This window comes from Athene cunicularia (genome assembly GCF_003259725.1).
Source record: "Athene cunicularia isolate RWA chromosome 8 unlocalized genomic scaffold, athCun1 chr8_part1, whole genome shotgun sequence".
Classification (NCBI taxonomy): Eukaryota; Metazoa; Chordata; class Aves; order Strigiformes; family Strigidae; genus Athene; species Athene cunicularia.
Genome location: NW_020799109.1, coordinates 2,363,863 through 2,384,356, shown reverse-complemented (window position 1 = coordinate 2,384,356; position 20,494 = coordinate 2,363,863). Strand labels below are relative to the sequence as shown.

The following is a 20,494-nucleotide window of genomic DNA, read 5'->3' as shown; positions in this document are numbered from 1 at the left end:
CAGCTTTCTACCATCTTCTGGCAAAATGATGAAAGGGGTGCAGCTTTCTAGAAAATAAAATATAATAAAACCCAGCATTGCTGAAGCTGTCTGGGATAAAATGCATTGATCATCAGTAGTTATTCCAAGAACATCAGCTGTAGAGCCTTGCAGCATCATCCTACATAACTTTTATGTTTGGCACTATTTGTATATTAGGATTAGAAGTTTTTGGTGTATTCTTCTTCAATGTGAAAGCACATACTTTTACTAGATTTCATACCAAACAATTATTTTGGGCTGCAAGTACAGAAAGTTAAAAGGCAAATGCTTTGGCATTATGTTTTCTGTAAGTGTGAAAGATTCCAAAAACTTAATGTGTAAATAGCAAATTTCAGAATTCATAGGGTGAGACACAATAGGTTTGAGAAGAGGATGTTTATAAAACACGTCTCATTTTCTTGTAAATAATCTTTTCATCTTTTTAAAAAAAGAAAAATAAACCTCGAAAAAAAATATCATTCATTTCACTGTTAATTTTCTAACATCCTGTTTCCGGAGAACAATGTGTGGGTGTGTCGGGGAAGCTGTTGAGATACAGCCTCGCTCCCTCCCGAATTTGCACTGAGAAAAGTTAGAAGGGAGCTACTGGTATGAGATGGAAGAATTGTGCAGTTGAACACGTCTGAATTTCCTGCCTTATGCCAGTTCCTTTTGCAGTCCTGCTCAGCAAACCCTCATCCCAAAGTGTAAGAAAATGCTCAGCCACTGAGTACCAACAATCCCTGAAAACTTTAGGTACAGAGATGTGTGTGTGGGGGGTGTCTGTGTGTGCCTATATATTGATAAAAGTGCAGTGTATATACATATATTAAATGGTGCTCTGAACATAAGGGCCTTTTCCAGCTGTTGGAAGCGTAGAGTATCAGATAGTGAGGGACGATCAGCTGTTGGATGGTAAAATGTCCTGTTTAGTGCTGGTCCCTCACGCAGACTTGGCACTGTTGTGTTACTCCTGCTAGCAAAGCAGTTAGACTGCAGCATCCTGCCTGGCTGCACGATACAATAGCTGTGCTATAGCCTAAGAAACACAGCAACAACTTTCCTTAAACTACAGCCAGAGCTGTATTAATACCTGGCTTTGCTTTTCCTACTTTTAATTTAAAAAAAAAAAAAAAAAAAGACAGAAATTCCCCAAAAATTAATAGCTCCTCTTGCTTGTTTGTATTACAAGCCAATTCTGGCTGAAATTCTTTTCAAGTCATGATGACAAAATGTACAAGTCAAAGCATTCATACCTATTCAAAAAGAACACTGCAAACCAACCAAAAAATCCAGATGAGACAACAAAGTTGGTATATAACCAACTAACCTCACGTGCTTCAGATTATATGGTGGTGTATGATCCCTACAAGCGTCTTAATTATGTGCATGAGATGCTTTTAATACCGAGATACGGTGTGATGAAACAGGATGGTGTGTGAGCGGTTCTTTGAATTCCCATGTTCAAAGGCTTTGAGGCAGGCGGTTTGCAGAGAACACACTCGGCTTGAAAAACGTGTTCCACGTCCTGCGAAGCGAGCCCGTGGTGAGTGGCGGGGTGCTGGGCTGCCTTTCACAAGGGTTACGCTCTGACCTACGCCGAGGGAATGTGTCGGGGCCCTTTCATCCTGCAGCACCCCCCAGCCATCCCCCGGCAGGGCTGAGGCAGGTGCGAAGGAGAAACTACCACCAGCTGCTTCCCTGGGATGCAGCACTGCTCTGCTCTGCGGAACTGCAGGACGGGAGGAGAACAGTGGGTCGGGAGAGGAAACGTGCAGGTTTTTTGCTTTCGTTAAGCCCTCTCGGTGGAGTTAGAGCAGCTTCTGCAGCACGCTGCCGCCTGGTCTCACACGCTCCTGCCTGGTTGCAGCCAGGCCAGATCTGCTCAGGAGAAGGGAGCCCCGGAGCACCGAATCAAAGAGGTGTTTGTTAAACGCTGTGAATGGAACGTTAGTAATGAATGATTTCGTACGACTGCAGTGTGTTTGTCCACCATAGATACCTGTGAATCTCACAAATGAAGCTTGTTGCCCTTACAGCTGCTTACAGCCATCTATTGCCACGTGACTTTCCTGTATTAAAAATCTAATGTGCTTTCTGATATCTATATATATATAAAAATAATAAATTCTTTTTAGATACCGATATGGTAATAATTTATCTCTCGGCTGGGATTACATCAAAAGATTCCTCCGAAGATGATAAAAAATCTACTCTACGTGTCATCAATGAAGAAAACAGTTTCCTCAATAACTCAGTGATGATTCTTACTTACGCGCTTATGAATGGTAAGAAACGTTCCTGCGTTTCCAGTGGGTGAAAATTCCCTTTCATTGTACAGCTAGTTTATTAAGCTCATCCAGATGGAATTCCACACCTTACTGGGAGCAGTTTGTTAATGGATTTTGGCCTCTGTAATCCAGAGGCTGCATCCAGATGTTACTTCTTTGGTGTATATAAAGCTATGTGCCATTTTATGTTTATATATCACAGTGCAGCTGCTCAGGATGTAAAGTATCGTTGCCTGAATTGTCTAGTGGCAACCAGACTGAATTAAATTTGCTAACTATTGCAACTGTAAACCTTCCTGACACTGCCTGTGTTTTCTGGTACAGCAAACTGAGAGTACACACGTGACTTTTCTTTCAGTCATTAGCCAAGGAGCATCAATGTAACATCAAACGTAATCTGAAATAAGTTGATAACTTAAGACCCAACTTAAGAGTGAAGTTAAATATGAAGATCATGGCACGCAGGAGTTTGGTATCCTGTACTTTTTCCAACAAAGCATTTTCAGTGAGAAGTCTTTATGTTCTATTACTAAACATTACACACGGACTCTAGCCAAGGAGACTAATGCTTAAGCTAATGTATCACTTGACCATAAATTTAAATACTCATATGAGACCTTATGTGTACAGAAATCTTTCATTTGTCTGCAGGAATTGAGCCCGGGACTTGTGTAAAATGTGAAACTTCAAGGTTTAAGCTAAAGAACAAAGCCTGCTATCTCCAAGGGCGTATTATATGCTCCTGGTCCTTTATGTGGACCAGCCACCGGTGGAGAACAAAGAGCTGTCCTGTGGATTTATGGGTCACATAAGTCTTTGTTAAAAGATCGTTGTTTAAAGTGGTGATGTGAACAGCATGTTGAATTTTTGCACCGGTCAGCAGTATGTGAGAGGCAATCTTATTAAATTTTGTATTAGCTGATTACTTTTCCTAAAACCATACTAGTCTTTCAGCACTTTACCTTATCGCTTAAGTAAGCCTATAGTATATCCAGTCCTGTGCTATAGCATGTGTATCGCTTTGCTTTTATTTACAGTACTTTGGAGTAAGATACAGATGGAAATTAAGCTTCTTTTATCTCCTTCTTTCTATTCCTTGCATCTCTGTTCCAGAGGGTGTGACAGGTTTGAAGGAACTGGCTTTTCTGCGAGACCTGGCAGAGCAGAACTCGGTGAAGTACGGGGTGCCGGACCGAACAGCCCTGCCTGTGATCAAGGGCAGCATGATGGTCCTCAACCAACTGAGTAACCTGGAAACTACAGTCGGGCGGTTCTATACAAACCTCCCCAACCGCATGATCGATGAGGCAGTCTTCAGTCTGCCCTTCTCAGATGAGATGGGAGACGGTAGGTGCTCACGTTGAATTTAGGTATAAAAACATAAGAGATTAGGTTCCCTTTGCTTACATATTCTCATATATCCTGTAGTCTTATAAGATGATGCTTTTAGGTGTGTTCCCAAGGCAAATATAAAATTAGCCTTCCATGCCAGTAGTTTTTTTTATCTGTAGAAGGTCTAGTTATGAGAAAAGTGGTACTAAGACATGGAGTAGATAGATGTAGGTTGGATTCTCAGGGGTGAAATCTGTTCTTATGTATGTGCACATAAACAGCATCCATAATGGAGTTGGCAGAGAGAAATTCTTTGTATTTGAGGGAAGCAATCTTGTCACACTGAAATGACAGCTATCACTGTGTTGCATCGTTGCAGGGTTCATTATTTCAGTACTTCTGTATGTCTTGAGGTCTTACAGGTAGGCTCAGGGCAATGCATAGGTCCCCACAGTGGAAGAGAGAAAAAGTTACTACTGCTTGAGCCTCCCCTTCCTGTGGAGCCATGGACATGACTTTTGAGTCACCCTGCCAGCTGGAGTTCCCTTCATTCTGTCTTTGCACCCCAAGCTGTGGTTCTTCACGACTAATTTGACATCCATTCCCCACTGTCGGGCTGTGAAGATGCTGGATGCTGGCACTCAGACCTCTGTAAGAGGGGGAAGACAACCAACTTAGCAAAGAGTGATTATTAATTATTGTCCAAAATTTGCTATCCTTACCTCTTCCTTTAGCTTCAACACACTCGGTCTGCCCCCAGCACTGGGCGCAAGAGGAAGCCTGAGCTGGCTGGTGATCGCCTGGCCAGTCTGGAGTGAGTTGAATTTAGTGGAAGCCCGGTGACAGTTTTTCCAAAGACCGTGAATGCATCCTGAGGAATATCTTAACGCAGCAGATGTCTGCAGTGTGGTTCCCCCATCAGTTTCTAATTTACACTGATGTGATGGGAAGGTGCATGGATCTTCCCTTATGCCTTAAAATTGGATGCCATGTTAACAAAAACCGTGCGTTCAGCTTGATCTGATCTCACCACTACACGCAGTAATGGAGAGACTGGTGGTGTAGATATTGATAGAGATTTCTGGGAGCGTACCAGCATGTGCGTGAGATGACATGTCCAAGAAATGCAGAACTTAGTTTCATCTGTGCTTAGGGTAAGCAGGGTGATGCTTTTTGGGTTCTTGCCAGGGGCAGGTTCAGGAGGTGGGGAGTGGGCTTAGGCTGCTCCCACGGTGCTGGCAGAGCTCCCCCGGCTGGACACTGACCCAGCTCTGGGTCCCACTGCCTCAGCTCTTGGTCAGTTATAAGCTGCCGTGCTGCTGCTCCTTTTGCCTTTGGGATCTGGTGCCCTTCCTAAAGCTCAACGTATGCACTGGAAGGCCAGAGTCATAGGCTTGACATTGCCAGACGTTTCTCTGGCACTGCTCCAGTGCTCTCTAAAGAGACGTAACCATCCCAGCGATGTTAGGAAATACAGGGGTGATTTTATATTGCTTTGACAACTGAGCAAATTCTATATTTCTTCATTCAGGACTTTGCATATTCTTAATCTCACCTAGTACGTAGGAGTAGTTGAGGGTTGTGCTGAATACTTTTCAAGGGCTGTTGAGTTTAGGTTGCGTGTTTGTCTTGCGTGTTGAGTCCCAAAACGAATTTAAGGCTATTCCTGAGCAAATCTCTTCTGAGTCAGAATGCTTGCTACTTTCTGCGTTTCCTAACCTCAGTAATTAAGCTGTATTATTATTCTCTCGCAAAGCCATATCCAAAATTTGAGCAACAGAAGGATTAGAAATGGCACAACAGAGGCGGTTTGTCTTACAGAAATTTCAAAGTGTACTTAAAAAGTCATACGTGCAAATGAATTTTAGACTGGCTTGAAGGAATAGAGTCACTAAGTTTCCAAATAGCAGTGGTGTAGGAGGTAAGAGAAATAAGGTATTACTGAGAGTTCTTACCTCAGGCACAAGATGTGTCCCAAACCGTTGTGTAATTATGGGTATGACTCCCAGTACAGCAGCCATACTGGGATTTAGTTAAGCAGAGGAGGTTTAATATTCAGAATATGCAATTAGATGAGCAATAATTCATCCCTATTGTTGCTTCACAAGTACAAATTCTCCTCCTATTTTTAAAATTGCCTTAAATGATGTTAAAATAACAAAATAGTATCTTGGCTTTTCATGCAAATGCATTTCTTATCTGTAAGGCATCTGCCTGTAGACTGATAAAAACCCAAACATTAATTGTGGTGTGTATTTTAATAAATTGATTAAATGTACCCTAGGACAGTGTCAGAAATATAGAAATTAAGTAATTAGGGAGAGTGGCTAACAGCAGCTGGAGATGACCGGTAACCTGCTCAGCTTCCCTGTATAAGTTTCGTCCATATTCCGTCAAGAAATACTATATAAAATTTAATGGTAGAACATTTTGAAAAGATAAACAGCATGCTCTGTTTCCTCTAAAAACAATTAACTAGATATTATCGATGATGGTTTTATGTTATTTCTCTCGTTCTAAGGCCTGATAATGACTGTAAGTAAACCGTGTTACTTTGGAAACCTGCTGCTAGGGATCGTTGGAGTAGATGTTAATCTCGCGTATATCTTGGAAGATGTCACCTATTATCAGGATTCGTTGGGTTCCTACACTTTCCTCATTGATAATAAAGGTAACTTTCTGGCTCAGTTATTCTCTTCTAGTCCCACTGAGACATTAATCATCAAAAGGAAACTCTTAATCCTCACGTCTCTAAATAGTAAGGAATGATAATATTTATTAAAAGATTCATTGCATGTTGTTTGGTTAGTTTTGCCTGAGAATGGCTGGAGACTGTAAGCGTATTCCTGATGTGAAATGTCTGTACTGGAGTTTTGACGTGGAAATGTTTACCCGCTGTTGAGATTTTCTGCGTGTATAACATCTGAGGCTTTCTATATGTGTAGGGCAGAAGGCAAAACTGCTGTATTTGTGCGTGCAGCTTTTTTTCCTCTGATCCCAGCCTGTCTTTATTGCTTGGTTCTCCGAGCTGCCTTTCATTTGCAACTTAGCAAGTTCTTAGTTTGCAACTTCTTTGATGACAGCATTGCTTGTTCCCTTTGTCAGAACTGTATGTAGTCACTGTATTTTATTTTTTTTTCTGTAAATATTGGTCCTGGACTCAGTTCTTACAGTGCACTCAGTGTCTGGTTTTGTGTCTTTAATTTTTTAGGATACACTCTTATGCACCCATCCCTTACCAGGCCCTACCTGCTGTCTGAACCACCACTACACACAGATATTATCCATTATGAGAACATTCCTAAATTTGAGCTGGTGCGCCAGAACATCCTTAGGTAAGGAGCTGGGATGCAAGTCCAAACATTAGCAGTGCTTAGGGCACTAGAAGTATTTCCAGAGGAGTTTTAAGGTCAAGTTCCTTCTCCTACAGTATCTGGATACTTGGATGGATTTTTTTTTTCCTCCACTCCCCAGTGCAGAGCAGTTCTGGTTTGTTTTTGCCTCCAACTTCCTTTATTTTATCATTTTTGTCATTTGGTGTGCTAAGCAGTGGTTTCCACAGCTGATCTGGGGGGATACTCTTCCTAATGTGTCTCTTCCACGTCAGGAAGATTTTCCACTGGGTTTTTCTTTAGCCTTTGTCTTATGTGAGTATGTGTTTTAACTCAAAATGTGGCGGTACACAAGCACATTTTCAGCACACATACACTTTTTCTTCACCCAAGATGGATAACAGTTAATCTCTTCCTATCTTAAGATATTTTTATCAACGTACAGTAGATGGGGTTTGCTTAAGAGCTTTCTCAGTGTTTAAAAAAATGCTGTATGTTCTATTTGCCAATGTAGCATTCCCCTGGGCAGCCAGATCATTACGGTTCCTGTGAACTCCTCACTGTCTTGGCATGTAAACAAACTAAGAGAGGTTGGAAAAGAAGCCTACAACGTCAGCTATGCCTGGAAAATGGTAAGGACACTGCTGCAGGATGGCACGGAGCACGTTCATGTATCGAAGAGTATATTAACGTGTTGAATGTAGTGAAGCATGAAGCGTTGCTCCATACTGAACTATTGCTATATATTGAATTACTCAGAAGCTGCACGAACGTGGAGTTTTTTTGTTGCAGTGAAGAACCAATGGCATTACCATTTGAGGTTTTCAGGGGTGTGGCTGTATGCTCACCATCAAACGGGCACCATTTCTGTGTTCTCTTTCTTCATGAAGGCACTCGTTCCGTAAGACAGGGGTAATGTATAGTTGCACAGAGATGATACTTGTGCTTTTCCAATGGAAGTAAATCTGCGCTGGGCTGGATGTCATACTGCAATCCAGGTGACACGGAAATACCTACCAGAGACCACATTTGAATACAGTGCTGAGGCAGTGTTTAGTATTAAATCATTATTTTGTTTAGTAGCGTTATGTTTGGGGCAGAGTGGGACAATCCGGTAATTAATACAGTTGGGTAAACATCAGCCTCTCGTTCTGATACTCTCTTGTCACAGAACTGTACCAGTAGCCAGTGATGATGTTTGCTGTAACACTTCTCTTACAAACATTAATTATATCGAAGCTTTGATTGAAACTGAGTACAATGCGTATGCAACAGGCTACATTAGCAGTTGTGTTTTAAGAGACCTTCTAGCAGCTGTCTTCCTTTCTTCAGTTTTGAGCGTATCTGAACACTAATCTTGACCCAGGGATTAAAACAGAATCTTAAGGCTAAATAAAGTCCAGGTGAATTTTGCAGATGCTAGAAATAATTGGCTACTTCTTTGTGCCAACAAACTCAAGAGCGTACTTGAAGATCATTTCACGGTATTAAGTTAAATCCAACCTAAAAGATTAAGATGAGCAATTTTAAGAGATTAAACCTGTCATTGTGTAACAGAAATTCACATAGGAGGGTGTCTGGAGCTAATTTTCTAATGTTGTAATGCTTTTTTAAATATCCAACACCTGTGCAGAGCAGCTGGGTGACTCCAAGTTTTGCTAGTCTGATCTAGTGTAGGATACTTAAAATATACAAACCAGTAAAGCATGTGACACATGCAGCCCACAATTAAGAGTGATAATGATAAAATTTTATTTCCCAGAGTTAATTTGTCTGCATTCTTCATAAAGGCAATACCAGTGTGGTTTTATCAGCACACATACACTTTTTCTTCACCCGAGATGGATAACAGTTAATCTCTTCCTATTTTAAGATATTTTTATAAATGTACAGTAGATGGGTTTTGCTTAAGAGCTTTCTCAGTGTTTAATAAAATGCTGTATGTTGTATTTGCCAATGTAGCATTCCCCTGGGCAGCCAGATCATTACGGTTCCTGTGAACTCCTCACTGAAGCCTCTCCTCTGTTAATGATACTTCAGAAAGTGTCCACGGAACAGTATTAGAAATTATTGCTAATTGAGTGACAAAATGAATGTCTTAACATAATCTTTTTTTCCTGAAAACTAAGTATTCTTATTTTTTGCATAGACTATGGAAAAGTATTTTTTGTACAACTTAGTGGCTCCGATACATACAAGATGTTTACAGGCTGGGATGTGTCTGGATGGGACTGAGTTGCAGTAAGCAAGTAATCTCTTCACTGTAGAGAAGTATGGCTTGAGCACAATCCCTCTCTGTTTTCTGTAGGATCGAGTCTGTATTGGCTTCTTTGAAAAGGAGTTGTCTGTTTTCAGAAAGAGTGGGAGCTGTGATCCCTAAAAGTATGGCAAAGTGTGGTGCTACTTTCCAGAACTGGATGAGATGAGCAATTAAAGAAAAGAGGACGAATGCTGAATAGAAACTAAGTTCTGTAACTCCTCCACCTTTTTTGTTTCTGCTTGATGACTTGCCCGTATTTTTCAGGTCCAGGACACATCCTTTATTCTGTGTGTCGTGGTAATCCAGCCAGAAATACCTGTTAAACAGCTGAAGAATCTCAACACTGTCCCCAGCAGCAAGCTCCTGTATCATCGGCTGGATCTGCTGGGCCAGCCGGACGCCTGCCTGCACTTCAAGCAGTTGGCTACCTTAGGTGAAGCTTCCTCGTGGTGTGTCTGTAGAGTGTGGCAGCAGAAAGTAAAACTTCCCTCACAAAACACTGAGAATATTCTCCTCTTGAGAGGCTTTTATTTCCAAGGCTGATTTTCTTTAATCAGCTGTTACCTTCTTCTAGCTCTTCATTGATCGTAGCTACCCCGCTCAACGGCGAGCGCTCGCAGGGGTGAGCGCAGGGGGACAGTGGGGCAGAGATGAGTGTGCTGAGAGGATGCTCAGTCAAGTTCCCAGAGAGTGCAGTGGGGAGAATGAGAGAAATCTCAAAACTGAGTTCTCTTCTCTTGGCTGGAAAGCACCTTATTGACAAGTAACATAAGTAGGATGAAGCCCCGGCCAGTTGGGCAGGACTGCTGCTCTTTTGACACTGGATTTAGGCAAGCTTTTCCCTGCCATAAGCATTTAATGCCGTTAATCCATGTGAAGTCAGAAGTTAAGTCTGTTGGGGGAAACTGAGAACTTCAGTGGTGTGATAGTTTCCAGACCTTCCTTACCTGCTTAAAAATTCTCAGGTTATTGACTCATTCCTGCTTTTGATAAGCTGAACTGATTCTGTTCTACCTGTCTAATTTCAGTAGTTGTTTAAACATTGCTGGAAAGAGGGAGAGTCTCTGTGTCAGTGTAAGTTCTAGTGTCTGGAAAGCATAGAGAACTTAAAAAATGTAATATATCATAGAATCATAGATCATTCAGGTTGGACAAGCCTCTTGGGATCATCGAGTCCAACCCTCAGCCCCACTCTACAAAGTCCCCCCCTACCCCACATCCCCCACAGCTCATCCCAACGGCCCTGAAACCCCCCCAGGGATGGGGACTCCCCCCTCCCTGGGCAGCCTGTTCCACTCTGACCACTCTTGCTGGGAAACATTTTCTCCTCCTGCCCAGCCTGACCCTCCCCTGGGGCAGTTTCCAGCCGTTCCCTCTTGTCCTGTCCCTGATCCCCTGGGAGCAGAGCCCAGCCCCAGCCTCTCTGCAATGTCCTGTCAGGAGCTGCAGAGAGGGATGAGGGCTCCCCTCAGCCTCCTCCTCCTCACCCTGAACACTCCCAGCTCCTTCCCTGACTCCTCACAGGATTGATTCTCCAGCCCTTCCCCAGCCTCGTTGCCCTCCTCTGCCCTCGCTCCAGCACGAACATAGAGGGTTTTTATATCAGCATCAGAAGTTGCAAACTTTCATATTTAAGTATTACTGCTGTTTATTTGTTTTTTTTTCTAAAATCTGTGCTATATTATAAGAAGTTTTGAATGAAGTGCTTTTGTTTGTAGTGAGGTTTGAAGGTCTTCTGGTGGATTAGTGGCACAGTTGTGATATTTTCTTAGCTATATTGCAGTTCCACAAATAGCAAAGTGAGATTTGACTGGAGGAGTTATGGAGGAACTTGACAAACCTATGGAAATTGCTTTAAAAGACAGGGTTTTTTCTTTCTTTAATGCAGTGCCTAGTCTTGATTATCTTATATTCAGAAAGACAAGATATAAATGGAAAAAAATCCAAAAAATGCAGTACTAAGCTGACAAGTGGAAGAACTTCATGCAAATCAAAATGCAATCACATCAGAATATTTGGTCTGGGAAGCAGATGAAGGACTATAATACAAGTTTTTAAGTGATGATTGCAGTACATATGGTTGCTGGATGTGTGGTGATGTGTTTTAGAGGAATGTGAATAAAAGCAGATCACTTCACATACTCCAGTGAAATTTTTCCTCTGGAGACCATTACACATGGGGAAATTGGGTTCCGTGGGTCAAATATTCAGAGAAGGCATTCTTTTCAACCTTCAGCCCTGCATCATCATAATCGTTTTTCTTTTTAAAAAGAAAAAGCTGTCTGGTATTGCAGTTTGTGCACAATGAAAATATACTTTCTAGTCTGTTTGGAAAATCACCCCAGACAGCTCCACTTTGGTAAGCTCCCTCTTCTGCACTTGTAATTCTCCATTTGTTCATTATCTGTAACAGAAAGCACCATTTTCCTCTAACCTAAACATGGATGATTTCATCTTCTTTAGCACAAAATCTTTTCTTAAGGGAAAAGAGTTGTAGCCTTTCGCAAAGTAGTAATTCAGAAACTGTTAAGAGTTTGAGAACAAGGGCGCTCAAGTCTAGGGAATAACACACAAAGATCAGAGTAAGTGGCGTCAATTTGCAACTTCTGTGCTTTGAAGCAAGAAAGTTTTGCAACCTAAGTTTTGTCAGTGCCTGGGGAGGTGAGCTGTGCTGGTAAATGCTCTGCTTTGGGTGGGAAGCTTCCCCTTCCCTGCCCTTGCTCACAGTCCTCCCGTGACCTGAAGGAGCCATGCGCTGAAGTGCGGGAAAGCGGAGGGTTCCCTTTCGTGGGACGAATGTGTTCCCTATGCAATACGTGCAATTCATTGGCCTTAACTTTCTCATGTTTTCCTATTTTTAGAAAGCCCTACGGTGATGCTTTCTGCGGGCAGCTTCTCTTCTCCATACGAACATCTCAGCCAGCCCGAGACGAAGCGGATGGTGGAGCACTACACGGCGTACCTCAGCGACAACACGCGCCTCATCGCCAACCCTGGCCTCAAGGTGTGTCCTCGCTGCTGCGCCCTCTGCTCAGCCCTGGGGACCCGGATTTCTTCACAGCCTTTGCCTTCATCCAGGGCAGAACCTGAAACGGCCATCTCCTGCTGCTCATGGAGTATGGAGTGGCGGTTTGGAGTCATGTTCCCACCCCTGGAGACGTGGCTGTGAGCTTCAAGGCCCAAAAGACTGGAGGGAGAAGGGAGGGGGCTTCCTCCCCAAGAGGGAGGAAAAAAGTGGATAAACAGCTGTTGAAATAAACACTAGAAAAAAAGTAAAGCTATTTAGCAGAAATATCTTTGTGTCCTTCGGCGTATAAATGAGAAATTTCTATTTTGTGTGCAAGTGGAGCTGTATTTATATTTACATGAAGTAAAAAAGCAAACTCTAAAAGCCACAGAGATAACGACAACAATATTTCATTATAATAAGCTTTTCCTTTGCTTGGAATGTGCCAGATCCGTCTGGTGTGAGAAGACTTTAAACAAGTAATTGAGTTTAGATGATCTCCGATCGCTCTTTAGGAAACCCCGCGAGCAGCTTATTATCTTTTCATGCAAGTCTTAGAGGAACCCTGCTAGGTCTGCCTTTGTTTTGCAGTTCTCTGTCAGAAATGAAGTAATGGCTACCAGTCACGTCACAGATGAATGGATGACACAAATGGAAAGGAGTAGCCTGAACAGTTATATTGTGCGCCGTTACATAGCAACCCCCAATGGGGTGCTCCGAATTTACCCCGGTTCCCTCATGGACAAAGCATTTGATCCCACCAGGAGACAATGGTGAGTTTTTCGGGTCCCGGTATCAAAGCTTTGGATAATCTGGCAGGGCAATAAGGAAAATATTTGGTATCAATTTCATAGTCTGTTTTTTGGTTTTGGTGTTTTGGTTTTTTTTTATGGCCAGCCTTAAACTGTTTAATTAGAAATGTTTTCATCATGGGTAAAAGGCTTGGTGTTTAAATACAGCTAGATAAAACCTTTATTGGTTCTAATTTCAACCCTTTTTATTTTAAGTGATAGTTTTTGTTTCATACCTCTGCGATGGCAGATGGAAATATAAATATTCAGCAAATGAGCATCCCCTTTAGGGATTAGCTAATTTGATAGCGTTTTCAGCTCCTTGTGCCATTTTTTGGTTGTTAATATTTTAGTCTTTTTGTTTGTTTGTTTACAGCATATTTCCTCGCTAATTTAAAGTAGGAATTTGCTGGCTTGACTGTGTGGTTAATTATGCAGCAGCATCTGATTTGGGAAAATATTTGTATACGTTCCAAAGGAGAGCCTGCGATGGGAGAGGGCTCTGGAGTGTGTTTTGATGTGTGTGCTTTGTTGAAAGGAGCCGGCCAGGTGCTGCTGGGAAAGGCACGAGCCAGCGCCGGGGCCAGCTCGGAGGGGAAGGCTCTGTATTGCTCTTGGCGTTGGCCATGCTGTAGCTCTCCTGACCCATGTTTCCCCTGGCAAAATCATTACCATAGCTACTGATTAGCTTTTCTTCAGGTTTTCTTCCTTTTTGCTGTTATTTATGGTTTTGCGTAAGAAGACGGAATTTTGTTCTTTTTTTTTTTTTGGCAATGAGATAAATGGGGTGCATTCACATTGTACATGAACTGAATGTACCTTTACAATCCTGTCTCCATTTTTAAAGCTCCCATATGATTTTGTTTGTTTTTTTGTTTGGGGTTTTATTTTTGTTGGTTTTACATTCCATACTGATTTTCTCAATCCATGGTTTTGAAAATGCCTCCATATGCCGCATGAGATAGCGTCTTGGTTTTTTATATAAAACCAAATGGTAGTGGTTTGGAAAGAAGATGCAAGTAAAACACTAGAAGTAAAGTAGGAGTCGGTTAAGCTGCTTGCATAGTGCTGTCCAGACTCACAGGTTAGTGCAGTGGGGCAGGGAAAGGCGAAGCAATGGATTTTTCATACACAAAAGTGTTTCCAACAGTTGGAATGTTTTATAAACTTTATAGGAAGATATTTGACGTGATTGTGGCCCATTTTGTGTTGGCAGTAGGTTTTAAGAGATTGTAATTTGCAGTCACTTTCTGACATCTTCTCAGATTTTCATGTGTGAATTCTGCCCGTAGGTTGTCCCTTCTCCTGCATTTGCAACACAATAAATTTGCCAGTGTTTGCTTTGAGTTTGAGACTCCGCTGGCTCTAAGTCATATGTTGCTCTGCAGAAAAATGTCTAAAATTTACATTAAACATATTGCATGCAGAGGTAAAGCGAGGGATTTTTAATGCAGTTGTAGGTTCTGAGGAGCCGTTTATTGAGCTAATCTGTTTTTAGGTCTGGGTCCTAATCATGCTTAGATACTTGTTTAATATTAAGAAATGTTAATTTGGTAGCATATCGTTCCCAGTGTGCAGAATTTGTGTTGTCTTAAAGTTTACAGCAATCCTTTTTCACTAATTACAAGTGTTTCTTTTGGCTTCCCTTAGGTACTTGCATGCAGTGGCTAATCCAGGACTAATTACCTTTACTGGTCCCTACTTAGATGTTGGAGGGGCTGGCTATGTCGTTACGATCAGTCACACAGTTCATTCTTCCAGGTAAACTTCGTTTGAGGTTTGTGCCAAGCAAGAGTACTCTGAATTATCAAGGTGTGCTTTGGGTAGGAGAGAAATATGCTGGGCAACTCCTGCACGTTCAAGAACGGGAAACCAAACCTGGTTTTAAAGAGCTTTAGATTAAATGTACTATAACCTCGTGTAGAGTCAGTGGTAATAGTCTATTGAAGCACTGTGAAAATTCCATGTTATATGAATTTTGTAGCTTTATTGATGTACAAATAATAACAGCATGTAGAAAAAAAGATGGATTGGTGAGAATGTGTCCCTGGATGAACATGAGATGTCGTGTATGTGAGACAAGGATCTAAGAAAAGGAGAGGGATCGCTTTCGTTGGGCAGTTTGGGATATGTTCCCTCTCTGCTGGTAGTTAAATACTTCTTCATCAAGATGGCTAATCTCTAAATTTCCTGAATTCACAACTTCAGAAGCATGACTATGTACCAGGGTGATGTTTGGAAGGCAGTAAGAAGTGAAAGCAGATCTACCTAACTGCAAACGGAGGTCAGTCCACAACATGGTTTTAATTAAAGATCCATCCGTGCTCCCGGAACTGGGGGAGCTCCTCACCTGGGCTGTTTAAATTCAGTGTTTCTGGATACGGGCTTTCAAGAATAAGGAGAGGTGGAGGAGAAGCCTGTAAACCTTCAACTGCCCTTAGAGGATTGCAGAAAACAGATCAGAGTGGAAACAGTGGCCCGTGCCTTTGGGATCAAAACCCCACATGGAGCTAAAGGAACATCATATCCCGTACAGGAAGAAGCATTTTCTTTATTAATGAGTTCTGTCATTAAAAAAAAAAAAAAAGGAAAGAGGGGAAATGATAATGTATCTTCATTCAAAGTTGATCAGAAGAATCTTGGCGTTTCTTATATCTTGTATGGTTAATGTTACCACCAGAAGAGGGGTCAGTCTCTCTATGAACATCTTGTCCGTACTGGAATGACCCTTTTCCTCAAGGACCAGACTGCTTTTGTTTCAGCTCCCTCCTGGCCAGACCCCCACCCTAAGGCTGAGATCTGGTTTGAGATGTAGGATGTGTAAAGGAGGTCAGTTCAGTGAACATGAACTAAACCTTTCTATCATAAGCAATCCCACAATTCAGAAATCGAAGTAGTTACTCATTTTGGTTTTTAAACAGAGTCTCTTCCAAGACTTTCACTGAGCGTGTGGCTCCTGCACACGCTCCATCTAAGACCCCACCAGTACAGAGGTAACTTCTAACGTTGTGCTGGTAAACGCAGATCACAAAGCTGGCAGAGCTCAGGATGCTGCTTTTCTGCTCTGCTCAGAGACATCCCGGCTTTGTCTGGGATTTCCCACCACAGGACATCTGCCTGTCTTTTTTGGTGGGAGTATTATCCGGCCTAATGTCTGCGTGGTGCTTCTCACGGAGGAATTTACTTAAGGGAAATAAGCACTTTTGTGAGAAGTGCAATTAATCAAAACTCCCATTTTTATCTAGCAAGCGATGGCTTGGTTAGCTTTAAGAACTTAAAGCTCACGTGGGTTATTAGAACATGATTAAAGAACAGTTAAACGAAGTTTGGCAGATGTGAGTGTGATTCCTGAGTAAATATGACCTCTAAAGCTTATAGTCACATGCGGTTATAATCCCCAAAGAGGTCTTAGTTTGAAAAAAAAAAACACAAACGAACGGAGAGGTGGGGGAGGAATAAGTAGAGTTAAAAGGGATACTCGCATCAGAAACTGCTGTGTGGTTTAACTAACAACATCGGTTTGGAACTGACCCTTATCTCTGATTCCCATTTTATGTATATCTGATTTCTGTTTGGGAAGCTGGGAATAGAAGATTCACGCAAGAAGTTATTCTGTACAGCTGCTTCAGCAAATCAGAAGGATTTAATGCTTAAAAATGAAGCTAAAATATTTACAGCATTCACACAGAGCAGTAACTTCATAGCTTGATGCTTGTCACAGTTAAATGTATCTGTGCTGCTTCACTGTCATCCTTTTTCCCATTCCTTCCCCATGAAATGGGTAATGTTATAAAATTAAATGCAGGTTTTTAGAATCTGTATTTATAAATCTACAGATTAGATTTGACTGTGTCTTCCCTGTACCTCTTTAAAAGCAAACGAACTTCAGTCTAGTAAACGGAGACGGTTTTAAATGAACAGGGGGTTCCAACAGCCTCTACTTTGTACAGCCCAGCTGTGCTGTTCAGTTATCTTCTTTTTCTAAACATTTTTATTCTTATCTTCAGAGATAAAGTTATCTAGGAAAGGAAATTTTTAAAAGTAGCAAGTCAAAGGTGTCTCCTTTGTCATCGACATGAGGCCCACATGGGCACAAAAGAGCCCACCCTGCCGTTTGAGGACGAGCTGGTGATTTTGCATCCTTCAGGGATGAGACCCTTCGGGTCTGGCCGTGCCATCTCAGTGCTGCGGGAAGCAAACTTAGAGAATTTGGGTGTTAAAAATGGAGGAGTGGCAGATATTCCCTTGTCATTCAGTTCAGCCTCAGGCTGCTGTACACCACTGCATCATATCATCATCTGTATAACCCACCCTAATAACTATTATTTTCCTCTATTATTCTATTAGAAGGCTTTTGTTCCAGAACCTCGCTGCTCAGATGCCCAGTGGGGATTTGCACCTTAGTTTTAATCGCATTAATTCAGGAAGTCTTGAGTATCTGGATGTTTCCCCCTGAAGGGAAGGTGGGAATTTGCCAGGACAGGAAATTTGGGGAAAATAACAACATAAACAGAATATAATTTCTGTTTGGGGCTTTCAGCATCCAACTGGTCTCAACCAAATGTCAAGACTGTCCTTCTGCCAGGAAAGCTCTTGCAATTTGTTTCACTGATGGTGAGGAAAGTTAAAATGATCTGACTCTGTGAAAGTAGTGCTTTTTTACCTTTTATAGAGCTGTAAGAAAATGCACTTCCATACATCAGTCTGAGACTCTTCTGTCAGTCTTTGGTGTATCGGTTGCTAAGGCAACTGTGTATATTCCCCAACTAGTGGGTAAAAATAGGAACAGAGGCACGTTTTCAGTCTGGGTGAAATATTGTGATTCACAGCACTCTTGCTGCCAGCACTGGTGAGCATCCACAGAGACTCCGGGTTCTGCCCTTTCCCTAAACCTTTATTTTATGGTTGCCCTGCACTGGGGAAAGATACTGAATGAGAACATTGGTGAAGTGACACGGTTTTAAATGTCGCTTGGCACCGCATGGGCAGTGGGAGGCAGTGTCAGGTTCACACAAACTACCCCCGTTTAATTCCAGCTAGCACGGATAACTGGCCTGTTAGCAGGATGTGACGTGAGGCATTTGACACGCTGCTCCTTAACCAGCACCCAAATACCACCGAGTTGCCTGGTGCAAGGTAACCTCACTCACGGCTGTACCGTGGCCAGCTTTTTTTGTTTTGTTTTGTTTTGTTTTTTTTTTTTCTGGCTGAAATTCCTAATCATTCCTACACTTTGGAGTTTTAGGGATTTGCTTATGGGAGCTTCATACTCAGATCCTAACGCTGGGGGCTGAGCAGCAGTGCAGAACGTAACCCCCCACCCTGAGGTGGTGGGGATGTGGGTGCTAGAAATGCAGGAGCAGCATCCTGTGTTTAGTTGTGTGAGAGGGGAGTTTTTAATCCTAGTTTGTGTTGCTAAATATTAAACGTCTATAGGTGGTAGGGGTACATGTAAGAACCAGAGGAGAACAGCCATGGGGAGAAGAGTCAATTCCTGGGTGTGATCTGGTCTCCTCCCCACGCTGCTTGTGTGAGGGGCAATTTACGTGGGGAGACTTCAGGGTTTGCAGCAAGCAACTAACACTGTTAAGACACTGTTCTCTCCATTTACAGCCGCTGTAACTGTTCATTTAAACACAGGCAGGGTGAACCGAGCTTCACCATGGAGGTGTGAATTTGAGCTGGTCATTTCCATCCCAGGGAAGCCAGTCCCCTTTTCAAGTAGGGAACTGAGCAATTAAAATATTAATTATTAATACAGCCATGAAAGCCTTTTTCCTTTTTTTTTTTTTTTCTCCCCTCTTTGCAGTGCACAGATGTCTTCAGGACATTCGGTGGCAGTAATGGGCATTGACTTCACCCTGCGATACTTCTACAAAGTTCTCATGGACCTGCTGCCCGTTTGTAACCAAGACGGAGGAAACAAAATAAGGTAGGCTGTTCCTTCCAGGCAATAAATATTTAAAGGCTTTTTTTTTTTTTTTCTTTAACCAGATGACCCAGAGGTAATTTCAAACAGAACTTATTCTAGAATTCTATTACTTTCAGTGTGTGTTCTCTGATTTCCACTAAAATTCTTCTCGGAAAGATTATGTGGGCTCTTTTGTTACTCAAGACCAAACGGTCATCAGCTAAATAAACAGTCTTCAGGAATACAAAAATAGAAGATAACTGGTTTTTTTTTTTTTTTGGTTATATTTAGACTTCACTGAAGTCCTGGGCAAAAAAACATTTATTAAATGAAGACACTTCCCATTCTCTTCTTTTTGTTTTCATTTTACCTGTCTAGTTACTGTGAGCATGTAATAATGTATTATCTCTAGTTATTTTAACTGTGGTTATTAAAATATACTTTTGTTGTTCTCAGAAATACGTAGCACAGCAGTCAGAAGAAGTCTGATTTTCATCTGGAGTATCTAATTTAATTTAGACCTATGTGTATCTTAATCATTCCTCTTTCCCCTTTTTCGAAAAAATCACAGGGCGGGGAGGAGCAGGGATAGACTCTGGTTTGGATCTGGAGTAACTTGATTACGTGGTTTGGACATTTTTGATGTTTGTTTGTTTTTAAACCTTAAATTTGGGAAGGGAAGTGGTTTTCTGTCATCTCCCCAGTTCTCTTCTGGTTTGATTTTGGTATGTTTTTACATATTTTATGGTGTATTTAAAAAAAAAATAATAATCAGGATTGGTGGCTGGCATTCCTTTCCCTCCCCCCAGTTAAAAACTTAATAATCAACAGAGTCAGATGCTTCATTCTGTTCCTACATTCCCTAAGTGAGGCATTTCAAGTGTATTGTTAAATGCTTTGTCAGACCATTCTAATGTAGAAGCCAGATCTAATTCTGACAGCCTCCGTGTAAGTGCACGCAGGTACTAAGACACAACTATCTGGCAAGCACCTGGGGGGTTTTAATGTACCTCTACTAAGTTTTTTTGCTGTCTGCTGTCATTCTGGGGTAATCACAAGCCTACTCATTCTGTTTCCTATAGCATCTCTCAGAAAAAAAAAAAAAGAGAAAATGTAACATCACTGCATGAATTTCTAATGCAAAACCCAAACAGTTTGGGGCAGTAAAAAATAAATAAATCCGGTGCCGCTTGCTCCTCCGCCTGCCCCAGGGCAGCTGTCTGCGGCTGTGGAAACGGGAGATGGCAAGGACATTAGGGATTAAAACCTCGCAGCACTGGTTTCGAGACAGGGGCACAGATCTGACATCGTTTCCCTGGGATCACACGGGGAAACTAAGGGGAAGAGCTGAGCAGGGAGAGGAAAGGTTGGGAAGGCTGAGCTGAAACAGGAGTGATTTATCTCCCCATTAAAATTGAATTCTAAATCGGGAGGTTATGAAAGGAGAGTGTGAAACCTCTGGTTAATTGGTAACATAGTAGATTAATAAACTATTAAAGCTTTCCCAGTTCATTATGCTTCATTTATTTCTGGATGCCCCCCCCCCCCC

At 42.0% G+C, this 20,494-nt stretch overlaps 1 protein-coding gene across 1 annotated transcript in view; it reads left to right on the top strand.

Moving 5' to 3' along the window:
- Positions 1 to 20,494, top strand: part of CACHD1 (cache domain containing 1) — a gene marked incomplete at its 5' end in the record, with an annotated part of 68,622 nt that overhangs the window by 40,787 nt on the left and 7,341 nt on the right. Inside the window, 10 exons of the mRNA XM_026853857.1 lie at positions 2,160 to 2,309; positions 3,426 to 3,659; positions 6,166 to 6,315; positions 6,856 to 6,979; positions 7,491 to 7,608; positions 9,501 to 9,669; positions 12,098 to 12,240; positions 12,835 to 13,016; positions 14,685 to 14,795; positions 18,844 to 18,966. Of these exons, the coding sequence (XP_026709658.1) occupies positions 2,160 to 2,309; positions 3,426 to 3,659; positions 6,166 to 6,315; positions 6,856 to 6,979; positions 7,491 to 7,608; positions 9,501 to 9,669; positions 12,098 to 12,240; positions 12,835 to 13,016; positions 14,685 to 14,795; positions 18,844 to 18,966 (1,504 nt within the window). The remainder of the gene's footprint in view (positions 1 to 2,159; positions 2,310 to 3,425; positions 3,660 to 6,165; positions 6,316 to 6,855; positions 6,980 to 7,490; positions 7,609 to 9,500; positions 9,670 to 12,097; positions 12,241 to 12,834; positions 13,017 to 14,684; positions 14,796 to 18,843; positions 18,967 to 20,494) is intronic.